General features: G+C 45.1%; 1 protein-coding gene across 2 annotated transcripts in view; it reads right to left on the bottom strand.

The window, feature by feature from the left end:
• Positions 1-20046, bottom strand: part of LOC135899988 (uncharacterized) — a 219384-nt gene that overhangs the window by 106067 nt on the left and 93271 nt on the right. Inside the window, exon 1 of one of the 2 annotated variants that reach the window (XM_070537757.1) lies at positions 19596-19632. The exons of the other annotated variant lie outside the window; for it this stretch is intronic. Coding sequence (XP_070393858.1) covers positions 19596-19617 — 22 coding nt within the window. The 5' untranslated portion in view covers positions 19618-19632. Of the gene's footprint in view, positions 1-19595; positions 19633-20046 lie in introns of those variants that run through there. 2 annotated transcript variants of the gene reach the window in all.

Below are 20046 nucleotides of genomic sequence, written 5' to 3' on the forward strand. Positions count from 1 at the left end.
TAGCCTGGAAAAAAGCTCGACACACGAGTGTTTTTGCATTTCACCCCATTGGAATGCGACTGCCACGGCCGGGACTGAAGACGCGACCAAGGCCTCGTGTAGCGAAACACCACAGCCACCGAGCTCCTACGGCGGGCCGCGACCCTCTTGTTATTTGCGAACGGGTCAAAGATTGATGGCCAATATCGCTTGGAGGGGAAAGCACGCGAGCTAGATGCGCCAGTGCGCAGCTTTACGGTCCGTGCGTTGCTTTCAGCAAGACCACATTCACGTAGTACGAGTCGCGTCTCGATAGTGTCTGGGCACGTATGCAATTCATTCGAGGTCGCAAGGTGGAAATATTGGAACAATAGCGCTCGGTGAAGTTATCGTAGCCTGCGAAGACCCGTAAGTTCGGCCTCCCAAAGATTCGCCGCCCACTTATCATGAATCGGAGGAGTCGCTGTCAATGATTGAGAGCTCCCGGCGAAGTGGAAAACTGTTAACAATTGGCCACTGTAGCACCCAAAGATATTGAAAATATGTCTGGCTGGACGGAATGGGCGCTCAGCAGTCCGCCCATCAACGAGGTTCTCTTGAAGACAAATTCAATTTGCTAGAGGTGAGGTACGAATAATTTCCGCGCAAGAAGCATTGTTTTCTCCGCTAGTCATTACTGAGGGGGCCAGGACTTCAATTAGCGATTCCATTGTCCATTTTATGGCGTAGGCCCTTCTCAGTGATGTCCAATTACCTCGATCTTGCATCAGCCCGTTTCATCCTATGCCTGCTGCGAGATTCATGAGGGAGGTAGCTGTCAAAGACTGCGCCATGCAGTATAATTATTGTTCTTGCGAGGAAGTAGCGTTTTCCAAGGTATATGGACCTTCCTAACTTTTTTGCACCTGAACTGGAATGACCTTACTGGCTCTCGCATGTTGTTTAGTTTTGTCTTGAGCTCTCCTTTTCTGTTTAATTTATTGTGGTATTGTCGCGCCTCTACAAGCCTGCAAAATTAGTCGCTGGAACGAGGATTCAAATTATAGACGTTTAGCACAGAAACATGATTCCGCGGCGCCACATCTTTGTGCAAAGCTAAGAAATGGCGAGTGAAATGGCACCTCTTATGAAAACTTATATGTATACAACGCGCATACAGTACCAGAGTGCATCGCTTGGTATGTATATATTGGTATATTGATATATATATTGTATATATATATATATATATATATATATATATATATATATATATATATATATATATATATATATATATATAGTAATATATTGTATATATTGGTATATTGATAAGAAGGCTGTTTTATTTGAATGCAGGTCTTATGGCATGTGTAAAAATACTCACGTCCAGCTGTATCTGCAAAAAATTCCACGTGAGTTGCAAGAGTCTTAGCACTCACCTGGAAAGAAAAGGAAAAAGAAAGAATACTTTATAACAGTGGACTAGAGGAAAAAAAAACTGCAGCTTGAGTTCAGTATATTTATATATGTGATCAGAATTTAAAATTTTTTGTGTTTTTGAGCACATCTAAGAGGCACTTCACCGTGAACAAAATCCTGCGAGAACCGGATCAGAGGTGCAGATCAAACCAAGTACACAGTGATGTCCAGGCAATGTTTGTACGTTCTGGTCCTCACTTGTACATGCATAAAGAGACTATGAAGCAAAGGGTTCTCACCTAGAGAGGTGTTTGTTTCACTTTAAACCAACTTCAATAAGATTATAAAACTAGCAATATACAGCACACCAACCAGATGTCTTCAACACTATCCGGTACCTTGTGTGGATAATCGAGCACCATAAAATAACGTTGAAAAAAATGTTAGATGTATTTGTATTTCTTCCATTATAAGTTCCTAGCCGGAAACTTACGAAAAGAAACCAATGTACAGTTTTCTTCGGCAGCCGTTACACATTTCTCGCATATAGCTCAACAAACTAACCATTCTAATGCGCGAAAAATTTTGCGAATTTGTTCCCTGGTGAAGTTCAAGATTTTACAAAGACAGCGAAGCAGCGAACTACAGAAAAGCAAACGATAATATTCATAACTCTTTTTTTTCATTTAGTAATAGAAAAAGAAAGCGCACTCGCGGTCCTGAATTTTCCTGAATTCTCTTTCGTGTCGAGCATCAACAAAAACTGCAAAATGAAGTTAGCAGAGTACAAGTCAGAATCGCTGTGTTCATCTGCGCAAATTATAAAGCATAAATCACGAGCGCATAATTTTAGATCATCCGAGACTAATCATCCGTAGGAGAACCAGACGAAACATACAGAGTGAAAAGAACCTCTCGGAAGCTGAGGTGAAACAACACGTGCAGTGCAGCAGGGGAGTTAAGGTCCCACTCCTCGAGTAACCTCTAACACGGCTCAATGAAGACACCCTCAGGCAGTGGGGGTTGCAATGGATCGAGCTTGTCACAAGCAGGTGACGTTTTTACCCTTCTCTGTTTTGTCTTCCTCAAGCGACAAAGTTTCACACGATTTCTTGTGCTTTCTTTAGAAATAATCCAGTTTCGCCGCCGCAGTAGTGTTCGTTTTTATTCCACCCCTCACTTTTTCATTTCTTTTTTTTCACTATTGCTGCTTCGATTCCGCGCCGTTAAATCCTGTGGATGGCTTCCCACGTACTCTACGTCAATAAACGGGGAAGACGCAGCTCCACAAGAGATAGCTGTATAATCTGCAGCTGTAGAGGCCTTCACCTAGGGCAGCCCTTGCGACTCACAAAGTGAAGTTGTGTTTGGTTTACGCTAGAATCTTTCTTTTTTTTTACCTACTAATAAAATGGTTGGATACGTAGTCTTTTTCTCTCTTTTCTTTCTCCGCCGGCAAGGACGTTCGCCGAGTCCGTCGTGCGCGGCTTGGAGCCAGTGCAACCAAACACTTGAGCACTTGCTTTTATAATGCCCTACTTTCAACAGATGTCCTAGTGTGACGCTGCGCAAGTTGCAGCTGCTTTGCTTTATCTTCCTCGAACTGCACTCACAGAATTTTTTTTTCGGAAGATTCAGATTATGCTCAATGCGATGCTCACAAGGCTGTACTAGAATTCTTGTCAAATATAGAGACTCGACTATCGTTTACTGTACTCATACGTTCTGTGTGATATGATGTCCTCCTTTTTCGCTTTATATCTCTCCTTTCTTTTTCTGCCTTTCAAGCGGGTGGGTGGGGCGTTCTTTTCAGGAGACAACTGCTAGCCTGGTTCTCTTCATCTCTTTGTACTTGCGGTGTTTACGCACATTTATATCAGTAATATTAATAATATTAATCCCACCTATACGATGTGTGACCCGCTCTGGCAGCTCTCTTCTGTACGAGTAACAGGTTCAAGAACTTCTCTTCGTAACGAGCGCTAAGGCGTACAACCGAGGTTCTGCACGCTCCATATCTAGGTTGCTCTCCCAGCTGACGAAGTTATTTATATTATTTGCCTTTCACGGCACTCACGGCGCAAATACTTCATTGCTCGCATTTGCTCCGAACAATTTGTTAACTTGTCTCCCACAGAATAAAAACCGATGTTCTCGTAAGGAGAGCTAGCGAGGTATAAATGCTTCTTTTTTCACCGGTTTACTGTGTATTCTAGGGATGTGGGAAAAGCCAAAAGAAAAAAAAGAAAAAAATCTGCTCTGTCGCTAACATGAGCCTTAAAAGTGTGCGATGTCGGGCTACTTGCTTCGAGTTCGGCATTGTAGTAACAGCGCCTATGTCGTCGGCTTCGCTTAGTCCCATCTTTGGCGCTAGTATTACAGTAAAGGTTATGCCAAGCCTTTGTATTTGTCCTCCACGCTGTAATTTAATTGAGAAGAAATTATTTCTACCATCTCAATTGCTGCTATCACGCCCAACTATAGCTTTGTTCATTAGACCGCGAATAAAGAGAAATGTCAGCAAAGTGCTTCTGACCAAACAACGATGAATGCGGAGTACAAGGAAGCATTCTCTCGCTTGTACAAGTGCAAATGACGGCTCCACGGCGCAACGCCGTCGTGGTCATGTATTTCGTGCATTGTGCACACCCGGGTGTCGGTAGCGCCGTTCCGTTGTGCGCAGCGCAGCAGGAGACGAATGACAACGGCGCCGGTGTACGTGCATTTAGCCACGCCCGCAAGAGAATGCGGCATCCCGCTGCGACGACCGTTCTTTTCGCCAGCCACCCCGCTGTGCAAGCACACTGCGCAGTGGGTCACGAACAGGCCCCCGTCGCCCACCTAATCCCGTGTCTCGTGGGCAGCATCTGCGCGTGCGTTCGTGCGTGAGCGCTCGTCTTCCGAGATGCGTTGACGCCCCGGCGTGGGCGTGCACCGAGGCACGCGGTTGTCGTTGGTTCGGTGCGGCCGCTCGAGAACGCGTAAATGCGTCACGTAGACTGAAGCGCAATTGAGAACAAAAGCATAAGAGCACACAAACAGCGAAGGCCACAACGAGCGTGGACCCTGGTCCCTCTCCGGTCGTTACGCCACGAAGCTGCGCTCCGCAAAATTCGCTTTTATAAGCGACGATGGCATCGCTCAGCAACGATGCTCCTCGTAAGGCACTTATACAACATATGCCTCGGAGGTTTTACGTTGAAGTATGGAAGTACAACGTTATTTATAGCTCCTGAGCTGGACAACGAGGCAAGAAATCACCGCTTGTGCTTGCGGGAAAATGTTAGCAGCTCTATGCTCTCTTTCCAATTGGAAGTGGGCGTTAATGCAGAAGCTATCTCTGGCGTCCGTTATCCTGCGGCCACCTAATTCACGTAACAGTTCGCAGGTAAGAACGTTTGTGCTGGTCCATGTGCTGACACGTTCAGTCACCATAGCTAATGATGCAGCCACTGGGGCATCGTTCGTTCACCAAACGTTAAGGAGCACGTTCAGAGCAGTAATTAAGGAAACCGATAATTGCAATTAATTAAAAAATTGAATGCAGGAGGAGGCGGAAGCAGGAATAGCCGGAAAGACAGGGATGTCACCCATTAAATTGAATGGCATCAACATAGAGGCTACAGGCGGCTGGTTTAGTCAGTTAGCTCTGGTCAATGGCAATTGTGCTGTCACTGCCTCGCCCTCACTTTGCAGAATATTTATTTTGGTAGATGCAGAACCTGCGCGTATACTTTTCATTGGAGCTCATCTAACGTCTATATACTTATGGAGCTTAAATATTTTGTCCAGTGATATATATGTATTGTCTACAGTAAAGGCGCGCAGGCTTATGCAAACAGACTTCTAACGAATATAATTTGCAGGATGTCTGTATACGCCATAGACTAAAGACAATCAAGCCTATAGGGGAGCAAGACCCTTTACTTTAAATTTTGACACCAGATATACACTGTCTGGAGTCATTCTTACAAGATAATTTATCGGCGTTAGCTTTGACAAAACTTTGACTGAGGACTGCGCAATTTGGTACGTTTTCCTTGGAAGCTATGAGGTAGAGCCTTGCTTTATGTCGTACATGGTATGTGTTTATTAACTTATTAACTTAGTTAATAAGCACATACTATTACATAGTATGTGCTTATTAACTAAAACGAAAAAGAAGAAAATCAACGAGAATATACAACGATGATGTTGCAGTTATATTGCCCTAGTAATTACTTAAAACTTCGACATTGCCTCAAGCACTGCTCTGGGCCATTGTTATTCTAACAACTGATTAATCAGCGCTTCCCTAATAAGAAACTCAGTGCCCTTCACTCTGTGAATAAGGATGATCAGCGAAGCTATGCATGCCGGCCCTTTCACGGAAAACTGCACCTCTGCCGCGGGTCGGCCCGGCATTGCACTATCTTCGGGATCGGCGCACGTATGGGGATCTTTGTGTCTCCACACGGACACGATCCTGGTGGAACTAGCCGTTAACAGTTTCGATGTAAAACTATGGGGCATCTAAAGAATTCTTACTATGTGTAAATGCGAGAGCATTACTTGTCGCTGAGTGTGTCGCTGAGTTAAGTCATTGAGTGTAGTGTTGCGCCGAAATGTCGCTGAGTTTAATGCTGCTGCGTTATGTTTCCGAGCGCCATATTTCTGCTCACGAGGTTGCAACAACGCAAGACGACGAACTGGCCTTACTGTAATGTTTGAGCTGAGTTTTCTTTGCTTTGAGCTTTGTTTTCTTTGTTCTCATTAAACTAGGGTTTCACACAGTGTATTGAGTGTTCTTTCTCGATGACACCACCTTTCGGCACAATGACACCACTTTGCCGAGCGATGTCGCCGAATTGGGTGGTGAACGTTGTTTCGCTTCAGCAGCTTCCTTCGCACGTTTCGCTGCATTGCGATGGCCTCGTACGTCGTCGGCAGTGAACGGCCACCTCCGGCCACGCTTCGCTGTCTCACCTGATGATGTAGGGGCGATCGATTCAACTTCGGCACGATGACGATGATAGCGCCGAAAGTGCATGGTGCCGCCTTTATCATGTGTCATCTAGTGAATCGCCAGCCAGGCAGAGCCCTATTTTGATGACGTCTTTCTGATGATGGCGAGGTCGCACAAAGAGCCAAATAGTGTTGTCGCATTGAAATAGAGTAGACTGGATCGAAAGTAGTTCTTGCCTTCCTTCTCGGCTACTCGCATTGTTTCCGTCATTCACTGCAGACTCATCAGCTTTATCACCGGCGGCTAAGTGCCTCCTCAGAGCAGAAGCTGCGCTCATTTAGCATAACTGATTCATTAGATCCAGTGAACGAATAGACCCACCTAAGACATCCCCGCAGTCAGACCTAACTGCAATAATACAATAGACCATTTTTGCACCAAACCCAAAGAAATCTCGTCAGTACGCTCTCTTTTACGATGCTGAACTCTAGTATGATTGCCTCCAGAAAAAGGAACCATTGTAACAACTGTTTATGAGGCAGCAGTACGCTTCGTATCTAATAACAGTCACCATCAGTAGCAGCAGCCTGTTTTATGTCCACTGCAGGACGAAGTCCTTTCCGTGCCATCACCAATTACCCCTGTCCTGCGCCAACCGATTCCAACTAGCGCCCGCTAATTTCCTAATTTCATTGCTCCACCTAGTCTTCTACCGTCCTTAACCACCGTTTCCCTTCTCTTGGTGCTCATTCTGTAACCCTAACGGTCCAACGATTACCTAACCGGCGCATTACATGTCCTGCCCAGCTGCATTTTTTTCTCTTGATGTGAAGCAGAATATCGTCTATGCCCGTTTTCTCTCTGCATGATCCAAACCGCTCTCTTTCTCTCTCATAACGTTATGCCTAGTAATCTTCGTTCCATCGCTCTTTGCGCGGTCCTTAACTTGTTCTCAAGCTTCTTTGTCAGTCTCCAAGTCTCTGCCCCATATGTCAGCACTGGTAAAATGCACTACTTGTACACCTTCCTTTTCAATGATAATGGTAAGTTTGCAGTCAGGAGCTGAAAATGTCTGCCGTATGCGATCCAACCAATTTTTATTCTTCTTTGAATTTCCTTCTCATGAACAGGTTTTTCTGTGAAGAATTGACCTAGGTAAACGTACTCCTTCGCAGACTTTAGAGGCTGACTGGCGATCTTGAACTCTTATTCTCTTCTTCGGCTATTCATCATTACCTTTGTCTTCTGCATATTAATCTTCGACCCCACTCTTACGCTTTCTCTGTTAATGTCCTCAATCATTTGTTGTAAGTCGTCCGCATTGTTGCTGAATAGAACAATGTCATCGGCAAACCGATGGTTGCTGAGATATTCGCCGTCGATCCTTACTTCTAAGCTTGAATACTTCTTCCAAGCACGCAGTGAATAGCAATGGAGAGATTGTGTCTCCTTGTCTGAGCCCTTTCTTTATATATATCGTCCTGCTTTTCTTGTGTAGAATTAAGGTAGCTGTATAACCTCTGTAGATATTTTCCAAGGTATTTACGTAAGCGTTCTGTACTTCTTGATTACGTAATGCCTCTATGACTCCTGGTATCCTTACTGAATAAAATGCCTTTCCGTAACCTATAAAAGCCATATAGAGAGGCTTATCGTACTCTGCGGATTTCCGATAACGTGATTAATGAAATGGATGTGATCCATTGTAGAGTAGCCCTTCCTGAAGCCAGCCTGTTCCCTGATTCCATGAAGCCAGCCTGAGTTCAGGCTGCGTTCATTTATTACGCCTTTTTCAGTATTTCTCACGGTATAGTTTCGAATATCACTTATTTTTGCCTTGTTGATCAGTTTTGACTGTTCCGCGAATTCTATTTTTTCTCTTGAGTTGGACACTTTCATTCTTGGTCGTTTCTTTATTAGGTCCTTTGTTACTTGGGAGAGCTTGCCTATTGGTTGCCTTGGAGCCTTGCCTCCCACTTCAATTTCTGCCTCTGAAGCTAGCCTAGTTACGGTTTCATTCATTATCCCTCTTTCATCTTCATCGCTATGTTCTTAGGCTGCACATTTCTTTGCAAGTACTGAATTTCCTTGCAGGCTGAATTTGTCTGCTTTTACCCTTACTGCCTCTAGGTTGACCTGTTTCTTCTTGACCAATTTCACTCTTTTTCTCTTCAAATTGAGCTGAATCCTAGCCGTGACTAACCTATGATAATTGCACATTACCCTACCTATCACTTCTACATCCTGCACTATGCTGGGGTCCTCAGAAAGTATGAAGTCAATTTCATTTCTTGTTTCACAATTAGGACTTTTCCAGGTCAACTTTCTGTTGCTACGCGTTCTAAAAAAGGTGCTCATTATTCGGAGCTTATTCCTTTCTGCGGATTCTACCAGCGTCTCTCCTCTAGCGTCCCTAGAATCGATGCCGTAGTTGCCAATTGGTTGTTCATCAGCCTACTTTTTCGTAACTCTTGCATTGAAGTCGCCCATTACTACTACAGTATACTGAGTTTGCACTTTCCTCACCGATAATTCAACAACTTCGTAAAACTGATCTACTTCATCATCATCGTGAGTGGATGTTATAGTGTACGCTTGTACCACCTTTAATATATACATTTTATTAAGGTTTATTACGACTACGGCTACCCTCTCACTAATGCTGTAGAATTCGTCAATGTTGCCCGCTATATCCTTATCGATTAGGAATATTAGCCCTATTGCTTTTTATCTGGCAACCTCTATAGCAGATGACATGGCCGTTATTCTGCAATGTATAGGCCTCATCAGTTCTTCTAATCTCACTGAGGCCGATGATACCCCAAATAATGTCTGATAGTTCCTCAAAAAATCCAGCTAGCCTCACTCGACAGAATTCTGCAATTAAAGGTTGACAGGGTCAGTTTCCATTGGCGGCCTGTCCGGACCCAGAGATTCTTAGCACCCTCTGCTGCGTTACAGGTCTGACCGCCACCTTGTTCAGGTGCTCCGCAGCTGCTGGGGAGTGAGGGTCATGGATTTATTGAAGGAATAATCTGGGAGGTACTGGCCGAATACTGAACCAAGGACGCCGATTCCTGTTCTGGTGAGGGAGTGTCTTTGTTGAAGCTAACAGTAATTTTGAGTAAAAAATAAGAAAAAAAATAAGCCTGCGAGCTTTATACATATGTACGATCTAGTAAGCGAACTATTTCAACGAAAACAAATATCTTTGGAACTATTTCAGCTAGAGGCCGGAAATACTTGATACGTGATTGTAAAAAAAAAGAAAAAAATGCTTTTTAAAGATTCGACATCTTTATCGCGGCAACAACATTCGCAGTGAATAATTTACCAGAGTTAGTTAAATGGACAGAAAGTGAAGACCAGAGGAGTAAATTTTAAAATCGAGATCAGCGCGTTACATCAGAAAGACATTAAATAAACAGCAAAAGCCCAAGCAAACACAATCGCCAGTATTTTTTTTTTTTTTCGTATAAGAAAACCGGCGAAATCACCTTTACTTACAGAATGCGAAGCAACCGAACGGGGACGTGTGTACCCGCATCATGAGGTAGACGAGGCAAAATATACCGAGAGCCATAGGAGCGCCTATCCTTGTACAAAAGGAGGCCGCTAGGATAAGACAACTTTGAAAGTTTTTCCGGTATTGCTACGGGCATCCATCGAAGTCACGTTGAGAAAGGTTGCACAGCAGAACTGAGACCCCTGTAACACTTCCAGTTTCCGTCGACGCAAATATTTCCGTGGCAGCTAAAGTAAACAATGTATAATACGTCGCTGTTGCATGAATGACTTCGTTTCCTTATCAGCCCAGGTAGCATTTTAGATCTGCATAATTTCTTCTACTCGTCACAAGAGTTACAACAGAGCCCCGCACAAATTCTTCCGCTTTCGACGTCGCCTCGGAAAGCACGGCTCTTTCGCCATGCTCCTTTGAACTGACGTCCCGAATACTTCTGACAGTGAAATGAAGGTACACAGAATATAGCTTCTGCTGCGACCGGTTTTTCGGCGGCGGTTTTCTTTCAAAGAAGCGCCTCCAGGAAGCTTTCCCCTCCGGCGCAGGCGGAGAAGCACCGCCGTTCCGCTTGACCAAGCAAAAGTGGGAACTGATTTGAGGCCAAGCGTGAAATTATGCTCGCGCATTGGCAATATTTCCGCGTGCATGAAGCGTCTCCCGTGCACCGGCATAAACAATCTAATACGGGAGCCGGACGTGCGCTCTGAGGCGTTCAAGATGTCAGGCTTTCAGTAGGCATAAGTCAACCGCGTGTAGCGTTTGACACTTCCTGACCAATCACCACAGTTCCGCACTAGTTCTAAACTTAGGAGCACCGGTCGCCAGATGCGGTGTTTGGGCGCACAATTTCTCTGCACGCGAAAGCTCCGGGAGCACGTGAGATTTTCCAGCTGGCGTTGAGATTTAGTGTAGAGCACAATAAAAAAAAAAGGGAAGCAAGAGGAGTGGGGGGGGGGGGGGGCTGTGCAGAAACAACAACAGGAACAGGCGCACTAGCACTCGCCCGAGCACGATTAAAGAGAACCGCTGAAAACAAATATCTGTATGTCAAACGTGTTGCCGTAGTTTTCTAGGGATATGACCTTTGGTCACTGTTTTGGAACTGTTTGCCCAAACCCCGTGATTCCGTTACTCCGTCCAACGCAAGAACTAGAATGCAAGTTTTGGAAACGCGCCGAGCCTGCCATCATACGGCACCGCCTCTTCCGCGTCGCCGTCCGCTATACATATTCGGCCATACACCAAATCATAAGAAATAAAAAAAGTAATCGACCACAGGCCTCGATGACAGACTCAGTATAATGTAATGAATTCGGCTCCTGACAATGGCCATAATGTTTTGTTGAAATTTATTATTTGTCTTTACCCGAATGCAGAAGCATTGCAGAAGCACACGTACGTGAAAAATGTATACTCCGCCTAATTTCAAATGTTTCCGTGAATTCATTAGAGAGAGAGAGAGAAACGAAGAGGGAAAGGTAGGGAGGTTAACCAAAGACGTGCCCGGTTGGCTACCCTACACTTGGGGACGAGGAAAAGTGAAGAGCAGATAAGGAGAGAAAAGAAAAAGAATAGTCAGTCATTCACAGTCAGTCCCAGAGGAATCTCCACTGTCACAAGCGTTCATATAATCCAGTGTCCTTCAAGAAGCGCAAAAGGGCTTTTTTGGCCTTTTGCATGCAAGAACCCATAGGCCATGGTCCTAGGATATTTTCTTATGAGAGCGCTCTGTTGCCTAACATGTTGACTGTCGCTTGTAAAAGGCGTTGCTAAGTGTTAAAGGATGGGCAGTGACACAGAATTTGCTCTATAGACTCATCGCACCCGCGCAAATTACACGCCGCACTGCTGAACATTCCTATCAGGAAATAAGAATAGGAATTCGTAAATGCGACGCCCAACCACTTGAAAAACAGTAAAGTTGTTTAACGACGAGGGAGTCCAAGTGGGACGCGAAGTCGCAAGTTATGGTAGAAGTGTGATGTGGCGAGCAAATGATTAAAGTTGTCGCGCTGCATCAGTTCTGGAAAGTGATGTAGGAACCCGCTGATGCTTTTGTTGAGCCGAACGCTCACCTTCATTCACTTCATGATTTCAATAACCAGAATAGCCTGATAATATGTAAGTTATTCAACTCGGCTAGATCTGAAAGGCTGACGTACATTCATAAGGAACCATTGTGGCTTCTTACAGTTCAATGTCCTATGCGCTGAGGTGAACACTAAAAATTGCAATCCTCTCGAATGCTACTCGCCTATTCACCTTTAACCCTGTGACAAGGTTCTGAAATGACCACTGGTGGTACAGCCTTCGTCGCGGTGGTCTCGAGACAGCGGCTTCCAAATAATGAGGCAATTGCGAAAGCCAGCATGGCGAGCGGCGTCCAGCGGCAACAACTGCGCAAGCGCACAGATGTGGCGACGCGCACCGCCTGCTGGAGTGTCGCAAGAAGGACAGAACGTGTGCCGGGATAACATAATTTGTTTAAATTAGCCGTGCATCGAAGGGGAAAGTCGGATAAAAGAAAGAGAGAGATAAATTATCAGCTGTTGCTGTGACGATGCTCCGAGTGGCCTTGACGGCATCCAGCACCCTGACCGCAATCTACCCGTTTTCTGAATAGTTTTGTTTTCCAGAAAGCACGAAGGCCAGCCACAGCAGTGAAGCACAAAACACAAGTTCTCGATTCGAAACAGTTCCTACTGTTTTGCTTTTATTTCTTGGGACCCCCAATTCAGTTAGCTGTGTTGCCTGGAAGCGTAATTTGCGGAAAGTAACCATAGTAGCTGCTCTGCGCTCGTTCGAGGTTGTTGCGGTGCAGAGCCGCCGCTATCATCTTAATCGTTTGCATAACGCATCTCCTATGAAGTGCAATACTTCCTATTGCAGCTACCGAAGCGCATGACAGTGGAGAGGGAAGAGGGGATCATGTAATGCGCTTGTCAGAAGACGTAGTTAAAGGTACGTGTGCAGCTCAAATATATATATATATATATATATAATGATAGAAAACACAGATATCCCTTTACACAGGTTTGTTGAGTTGCACCAGCACATTTATTTATAGTAAATCAATAACATTACACAAATATAAGCAAAATGCGCAGCATAATCGAGTTGACGAAGAATGCTCATGATCAAGTACTGTGGGAAGCAGACCATGCATGCGCTATGGAAATTTTTTTCTTCTTCTGTGTTTCTTTTTTTCTGTTAAAAATTCTTGAAGTGCACTTTGAAAAATGTAACAAGATTGTGAATGCCGAAGATGATTTATCAATACTTTACAGGACGACAATGTACAAGAACCTAAAAAAATTATTCCTCGATCTGTTCGAAAGTTTCGGCAGTTCAAGAAACCATGGGCTTCTCAGATTCTCTATTGTTAATGCAAAACGCCCAAACAAATCTTCAAATAATAAATTCTGTTTCTGCGTGTGAGATGAAAAAGGATCCGCGTTAGCTTTCCCAATTTTTATGGCATTGTTGTAGAATACACTCATCTAACCGTTAGCTGCTCTGCATACACAGCGACATGGCTCACGTAAAGGAGGCGGGCAATATCCCTATTTTTGTTCTGTCAGGGGAGATTAAACGGCCAGACCACAAGAATTCGCGCGCATATACTCGGTGAGGCACTGCTTTGCATGCGGATGTGCACTTGCATATCCGCTTGCAGAGAAAAACTGGACACAGGCGTTCGCTGACGCAAGCAGGGTTTCCGAGCTCTAAATGCATTCAGCGAATGATAAAACGTCTCGAGCAAACGGGGCCCATTGTTCGGTCAGAAACTGCGAGCAGAATGAGACGGCTTCCATTACACTTACTCACCAAACATAAAACTACCGGCAAAATACTGCCATGAATTCTGAATGAATGGCCCATACAGCGTCATAACCTGGAATTACCGCGGGGTGAAATTCTGTTGAGTCGGGGAAGAAGGACCCAAGTATATTAGGCATAAACGGGTGCGCAAAGCGTCTATGCATAGCTTAAAATCAATCATACGTGCTCAAGCTGAGGGCCTTTTTATAGGTTATGTCTGAAAAATGAGGGCTTAAGATCTGTATAGTGGCGGCCGCACAACTAAGTAGGCTGAGCCCTTGAAGATTCCGAGAAAAGGTCGAAATATTCCTGACATTGGCTAGTCGTTCAGAACTCAGTACCCGAACGCAGCTGGCTCATGGGGTGTCTTCACTTGCTTTTTTCTTTTATTTTTCTGCGACAGCGCCTGTGAGGTCGAAACAATTTTTTTTTTTTTTACGTATGTCCGTTGATCTGACAAGCATTAGCGATACGCCATTATCGTGACGCTACATCTGTCTTCAACTTTAGCCTAGGCCTCGCAATGCGGTAATAAAACATGAAATATTTTCCAATCACCGCTACTGTCGAGCTCCAGGCACTATGTCATTATGCAACTAAGTGTCGAAAGCGCTAGTCACAACACTATTGTGATGTCATAGTAATGCCGCCATTGCTTTCGTCGTGTTTCCGTCGTCGCATTCAGTTCGGGGAATTTGAACAGGAAAGCTAGAGCCTTGCACAGAGTTGGCGGCCTCTGAGTAGTCGGGCAAGTAACTGGCTCTCACGGCAAAGGAGTCCAGGGACCGAGTAAGCATGGCTGAGCTTTTCTTTTTCTTTTCTTTTTTCTCAATCAAGTTCGGCGCTGCAAAAAGAAGAAAAGTTGGAAAAGATATACTAGCTACTTCGTACAAAAAAAAAAAAAACTACGGCTTCTTCTCACGCCGTTCCAGGCTTTATCAAACCAACTCATTTAGTTCGGTAATATTTAAAAGAGAGAAAAAAGAAATAAAGATGTAATGCTGAAGAATCAAAGAACGACCTTATGATTGGTTACGATTTACATTTGGAGCAATGTCAGGAACGGCTACTGAAAGCCTCCATTACTCAGCCGAGGTTTCTCCACGTAAACTAAAAACAAATTAGTGCTTAATACAATGAAGAAAACGTTATATTCAAGTGAATTCAAGTAATCAGTGACAAATACGGGAGTTATTCGTAAGAATGAAGAGAACACTCCCGTTCTCCAGAGGACAGTCTGCCTAGCGGGTACGAGAAGTATTGAGGCATAGATCTTGTCGTACGACATAGACAAGTTATCGCTGAGATGACTTAATATGTATTGTAATATGACTACAATGTGACTACGTATAATATACGTATTCTTAATACAAACTTGTTAAGAATACATATTATCTGTCAGATAGTGGGGAACAAACATCGAATACTTTCTGGTTCAGCATTCCTTCCGCATTGTTTCGGTTCTGCCGCGGATAAAACATGATCTGTCATTTGTTCTTTCCTGCGTTAACTCAATAAATTTTATAATGCCTGGCGTCCTAAATTATTCTGCATGCTTAGTTTCACCAACTCTTAAGCGACACCACGCAAGTATATATTGGATCATCATCATCATCATCATCATCATCAGCATCATCATCATTTCCTCCTTCTTCTTCTTCTTCTTCTTCTTCTTCTTCTTCTTCTTTTATGTCCACTGCAATACGAAGGCCTCTTTTGCGATTTTCTTAACTTTTGTTAAATTAATTATTAAGCGAATGTTTACCAGTTTTTGTGGCCGATAATTTGTTATCGTTGCTATATTTATTTATTTATTCACAGAACTTGAACTCATTATTTAAGGTTTGCTGGTTATTCAATGACTACTATATATATATATATGATGTTTCTTACCATTTCTTCAAACAACACTATGACATTGAATCAACAACATGTAGCTATCTTTCAATCGTGACTAATGGCGATTTTCTCTGCCTCACATGCCGAATTGTGATCTAATGTACACAGCCAGCAAAAACGACGAAAGTGTGAACAAAATAAAAGTGGCAGTGTCGTCCAAAAGGCGAAACTGGGACTATCGATTGCGATATCAAGTTTGTAGACCGCTATACGAAGCAAGGATAACGACTTTGTCGGCCATGAAAACTGGTAAACATTCGCTTAATAATGGATTTAACAAGCATGGTGTCACGCGCGCACAGGAATACATGCACGCATCTCATTCGATGAGCGCGGACGCTCGCTGTCAAGACGCTGGTGTCAAGAAGACCGGCAACAACAACGAGGGAATTGACCATCGTGATGCTTCTTGCTTCAACGCGAACTGCGCGGCGCGAACACAGCGCACACGAACCTATGCGCTACTCATCACAGATCGCTTGGAAGATAGGGCCCGCACCGTACGCAGCAGCCGCCTGTGTAAAATGCCCTCTCCCCGGTGCCTTGTACCCCACGGAAAACAGTCCGTTTTTTCCCTGCTTTGCTCCCTTGCGCGCGCGAGATTGAGCCATTGAGCCGCCATCGTCTGCTCTCCCTCGAACGCTTCCATTTCTGCCATCGCGGAACATCACCGCGACGGCAGAAATGTGCCTGGAGTGTCCATATAATTGCTATTTCAATAAATAGAAAGCTATGGGGGTACCTAAGCAACTATTATGATATGTATATGCGGGAGCATTAATTGTTGCCGAGCGCGTCACTTAGTTATGTGACTCAGTTTAGTGTTGTGGCGAAATGTTGCTGAGTTTAATGTTACTGCGTTGAACGTGCGTCCTGATTGAAGTATCCTACACTGAGCATGGGCGTACCCCAACGTAGAACTGAAAACAGATTCCGGTACACGAGCACTTCTGTGTACGTTTGAGGCAACTTTGGCGCCCCGTGTACGATAGAACCGCTAGTCCCGCTTCGATGAACTGCAACGCGCACACCTCCCCGTCTGCACAAAAACAGCCTCCGAGCTGGACGGGTCGTTGTGCAAATCCTGGCTTGCCGTATACGGCGACGCTGGCGGCAACGTTGTCGGGTCGCTGAGCGGTGAACACAAACGAGTATTTCGTGATCTGTGTGTTGTCTTCCCGCCTCGTCCATTTCTCTGTGAGGATGTCGCCTCTGTAGACGTTCACATCATGCCCCACGTCATTCATGTGTTTCGGTAGAGAACGCACGTTGAGGCATACTGCCCGATCCGCCATGAGTTTGTACCGCGCCGTGCGCCATTTCGTCAATCACCCGCCAGGCAGAGCCCAACCACGTGCACAGCCTTTTGAGACGATATTGTTGCAACGTGGCGCATTGGTTAGCACGTTCGCCTACGCAGAGGTAACAGGGGCGGTGAGGCAGATGATGGAATCTTCACCGCGACTCCTTCGTTTTAGAAGTTAGATAAAGATAACGTAATTTGTGAGCCGTTTTCCTCCCACAGCTTTGTAATGACGGTGGGTCGCACAATGAGCCCAGTAATATTCTAGCATTAAAATGTGAAATCGTAGTATACGTAGAAACGAACAGCTGTTCTCAAATTGTTTCCACCCGCCGAAGCTGTCTCACTTTCCGCTTTCGAATCGCTCCCCGATCGCCCTTCTTTGTGTTCCGAGGGCGCTGCTCAGTGCAGCGCGTCTTCGTTGGCCTCGCAGGCCGCGGAAAAAAGGAATTCCGGTGCCGGCGCCGAAGGACCATCAATCGCCGTGTCGACCTTGGCCGCGGCAACGCCGCCCGCGCCTTGTCGGCATTCGCGGCGCAGTGATGGATGACGAGCTGAGAGCAGTGACGGCGAACGCGAGCGTCCCGGGCTCCTCTGCTTGTCGTGCATCAGCGAATTTGGATGCACGGCATCCTTAGATTTTTGTTCAAGGCTTACCAGTTTCGATCCCATCTTCTGTAAATGAGATTACAAACTATGCCGCCCGCACGAGCGGACGCTTCGACAGAAGACTGCTGCGCCCCATGTCGGCAGCTCTGAGGCTGAACTATCACCCCCTGAAGCACTGACACGTGTCACGTCCCGTCGGCAATGCCGAGTTGACTAAGTTACGTTATCACGGAGCCATAACGTCTGAGAGATGTAACGTCATAACGTCTGAGAGAGATGCAGCCGGGAGCATGGAGGAAGGATAAGAAACCACAAAAATTGTGTGAGCTCAATTCTTCTTTTAACAAATTCTTACAAATAAAAGATTTTGCGCCTACCATAGCTTTGTCTTCCTTCTAATTTCGCAGCTGTAATTTACATGTTTTGGTCAGCATTGTTCGTCAAAACAGCGAAATTAGTACAGCTATGTGCAATGCCCTGGTGCGCAGGATGTATCTACTGTACAATGCACATAAGTGCCCCGGTGGACAAGGTGAGTGTCCCCCACCTAATTTGAGCCTGTCAAAAAATGCGGCCTTTCTCAGGCGAGGATATGGCTAAGGCCCGCCGGACATGGACGAACTTGAGTGCGCTGAACCTCCTAAACTTTTTGCACGCCGATGGATTACTCACACTGTCTTCAGAAATAGAAAGGGCCCGCAGACCCTGGGTCTGCTGACATTTCTTATTGGAAATAAACGACTACCACATTTCTGAGCAGCGGCTCGCATCCTCGATTGCGAGTTGCCCATGTGACGAAGGTTTCTCACATTTTTTTTTTTTCAGGACGAATGAGACGAGCAAATCAGTAATTTTTTTTTTTCTTGAACGATCTGGGCCAAAATGCAATCTTGCAAAATTTAAGCGAAAACACAATCGCGGTAAGAGCGTAGCCTTTTCTCAAAGTCGTTTTAGACAAAAAATACAGCTTAGTGCACTTTCTAAGGTGCACATCGCTCAATACGAGCAGAACAAGGAGTGGGCGTCTGCATGCGCAATAAGTACAGTTATGCTATGCGGACATCACTGTAAAAACAAGTGCGTAGGAAGGCAAGCTCTTTCAAGAGAGAGAAAGATAGCAAAGAGAGCAAAGGCAGGGAGGTCCACCAGACGAGCGTCCGGTTTACTACCCTACACTGGGGGTAAGGGAAAGGGGAATAGAAAGAGGAAGGCGGGATAGAGGGAACATGTGTGTGCACGCAGCAAAGCGCCTTGAAATAAGTCAAGCCGAAGCAAGTGCTCAGTCGATACATTAAGCTGCCGTCATTCTGCTGACTGAAGTTAATCTTGGTGCTTCCCCATAGCTGGTGATGTAGTACGTTTAAGTCACCTGTGAAGGCCACGGAGCCGGTGGTCGTGAGCAGTACGTACGTTGCTGTACGTGGCTGTATAGTGCTAAGGTAAACCCCAGCCTTTTTGACTTCAGTTCGAATAGAGTGCTGCGGATGAGCCATGATGCTTGTTGAAGACTTGCTAGTATATAGTTTGAAAGAGCTTGAGACACAGGGCGAAGTGCAATGCAAGTGCTGGATGCTCTCAAGCTCTTTCAAACTATATACTGCAGTAGTAGTGCTGCAACTTGCGTTCAACACAAAAACTGAATATAAATTTGTCGGAGTTTTCTTAATTTTTTTTCGAATCTTAGAGGCCGGTTTCGCGGCACATTCCGGGTGAATAGCAAATAACTATTTTGAACAAGCATCTGAGAATGGCTTTAAACATACTATTTTTAACTAAGTTTTTATTGCACACTTAGCCCGAAGTAACAGATAATAACACTAGAAGGACCATTGGAAGCATCTAACTCAACGTAATAGATTAAATAAAAGCCTAATGCAGTGTCCTACGAAACAAAATAGAGAAAGAAAGAAAGAAAGTTTCTCTGTCGGATAGCTTCTAACACACGAACTCTAGATTGTGGTTTTCAAGTAGTAACCAAAATTATGAAAAAGATACTGAAGCATTGTAATCCATAATATAAGATAGATTCTGTAACCGTGGAACAGCAAAGCGTAGGAATCGATGAGGGTCGCTGCCTTCTCGCGAATCCTCGTCGTTACTGTCCACTCGCCTACCTTTTGTTTGGCTGAGTGGCATTCCGAGCCGCTCACTCCATTCGTGCCGCAGGAGAGTACTAAGCTGGCCTTTCAGCGCGGTTAGAATGCTCTTCAGCGTCATTGAGCCGCTATTCACGATGTCAGCCAGATGAGACTCCTGCAAGCAAGAACGGCAGTTGTCCAATTTCCAAGTTTGGCTCACATTACCGCCCACAGTGAACGACCTCGCCCAGGCCCGCTCCAAATTGTGCACGCACAGCAACAATGGGTGCCCCTTTTGGTACAGTGCTCTCCCCTTTCTCGTGGGTGAATTCCGAAGTCAGGACCAGCCTCACTGACATTGGCTCTGCTGCTTCGGTTGCCGTACCAGGCCGAGGAACGCCTTACGGATGCGCGGGTAAGTGACCTACCCGGTGCGATGACGTTATATTTAGTATAATTATCACAACTGTTTTTTTTATTTATCAGT

Source organism: Dermacentor albipictus, chromosome 4 (genome assembly GCF_038994185.2).
Source record: "Dermacentor albipictus isolate Rhodes 1998 colony chromosome 4, USDA_Dalb.pri_finalv2, whole genome shotgun sequence".
In the NCBI taxonomy this organism is placed as follows: Eukaryota; Metazoa; Arthropoda; class Arachnida; order Ixodida; family Ixodidae; genus Dermacentor; species Dermacentor albipictus.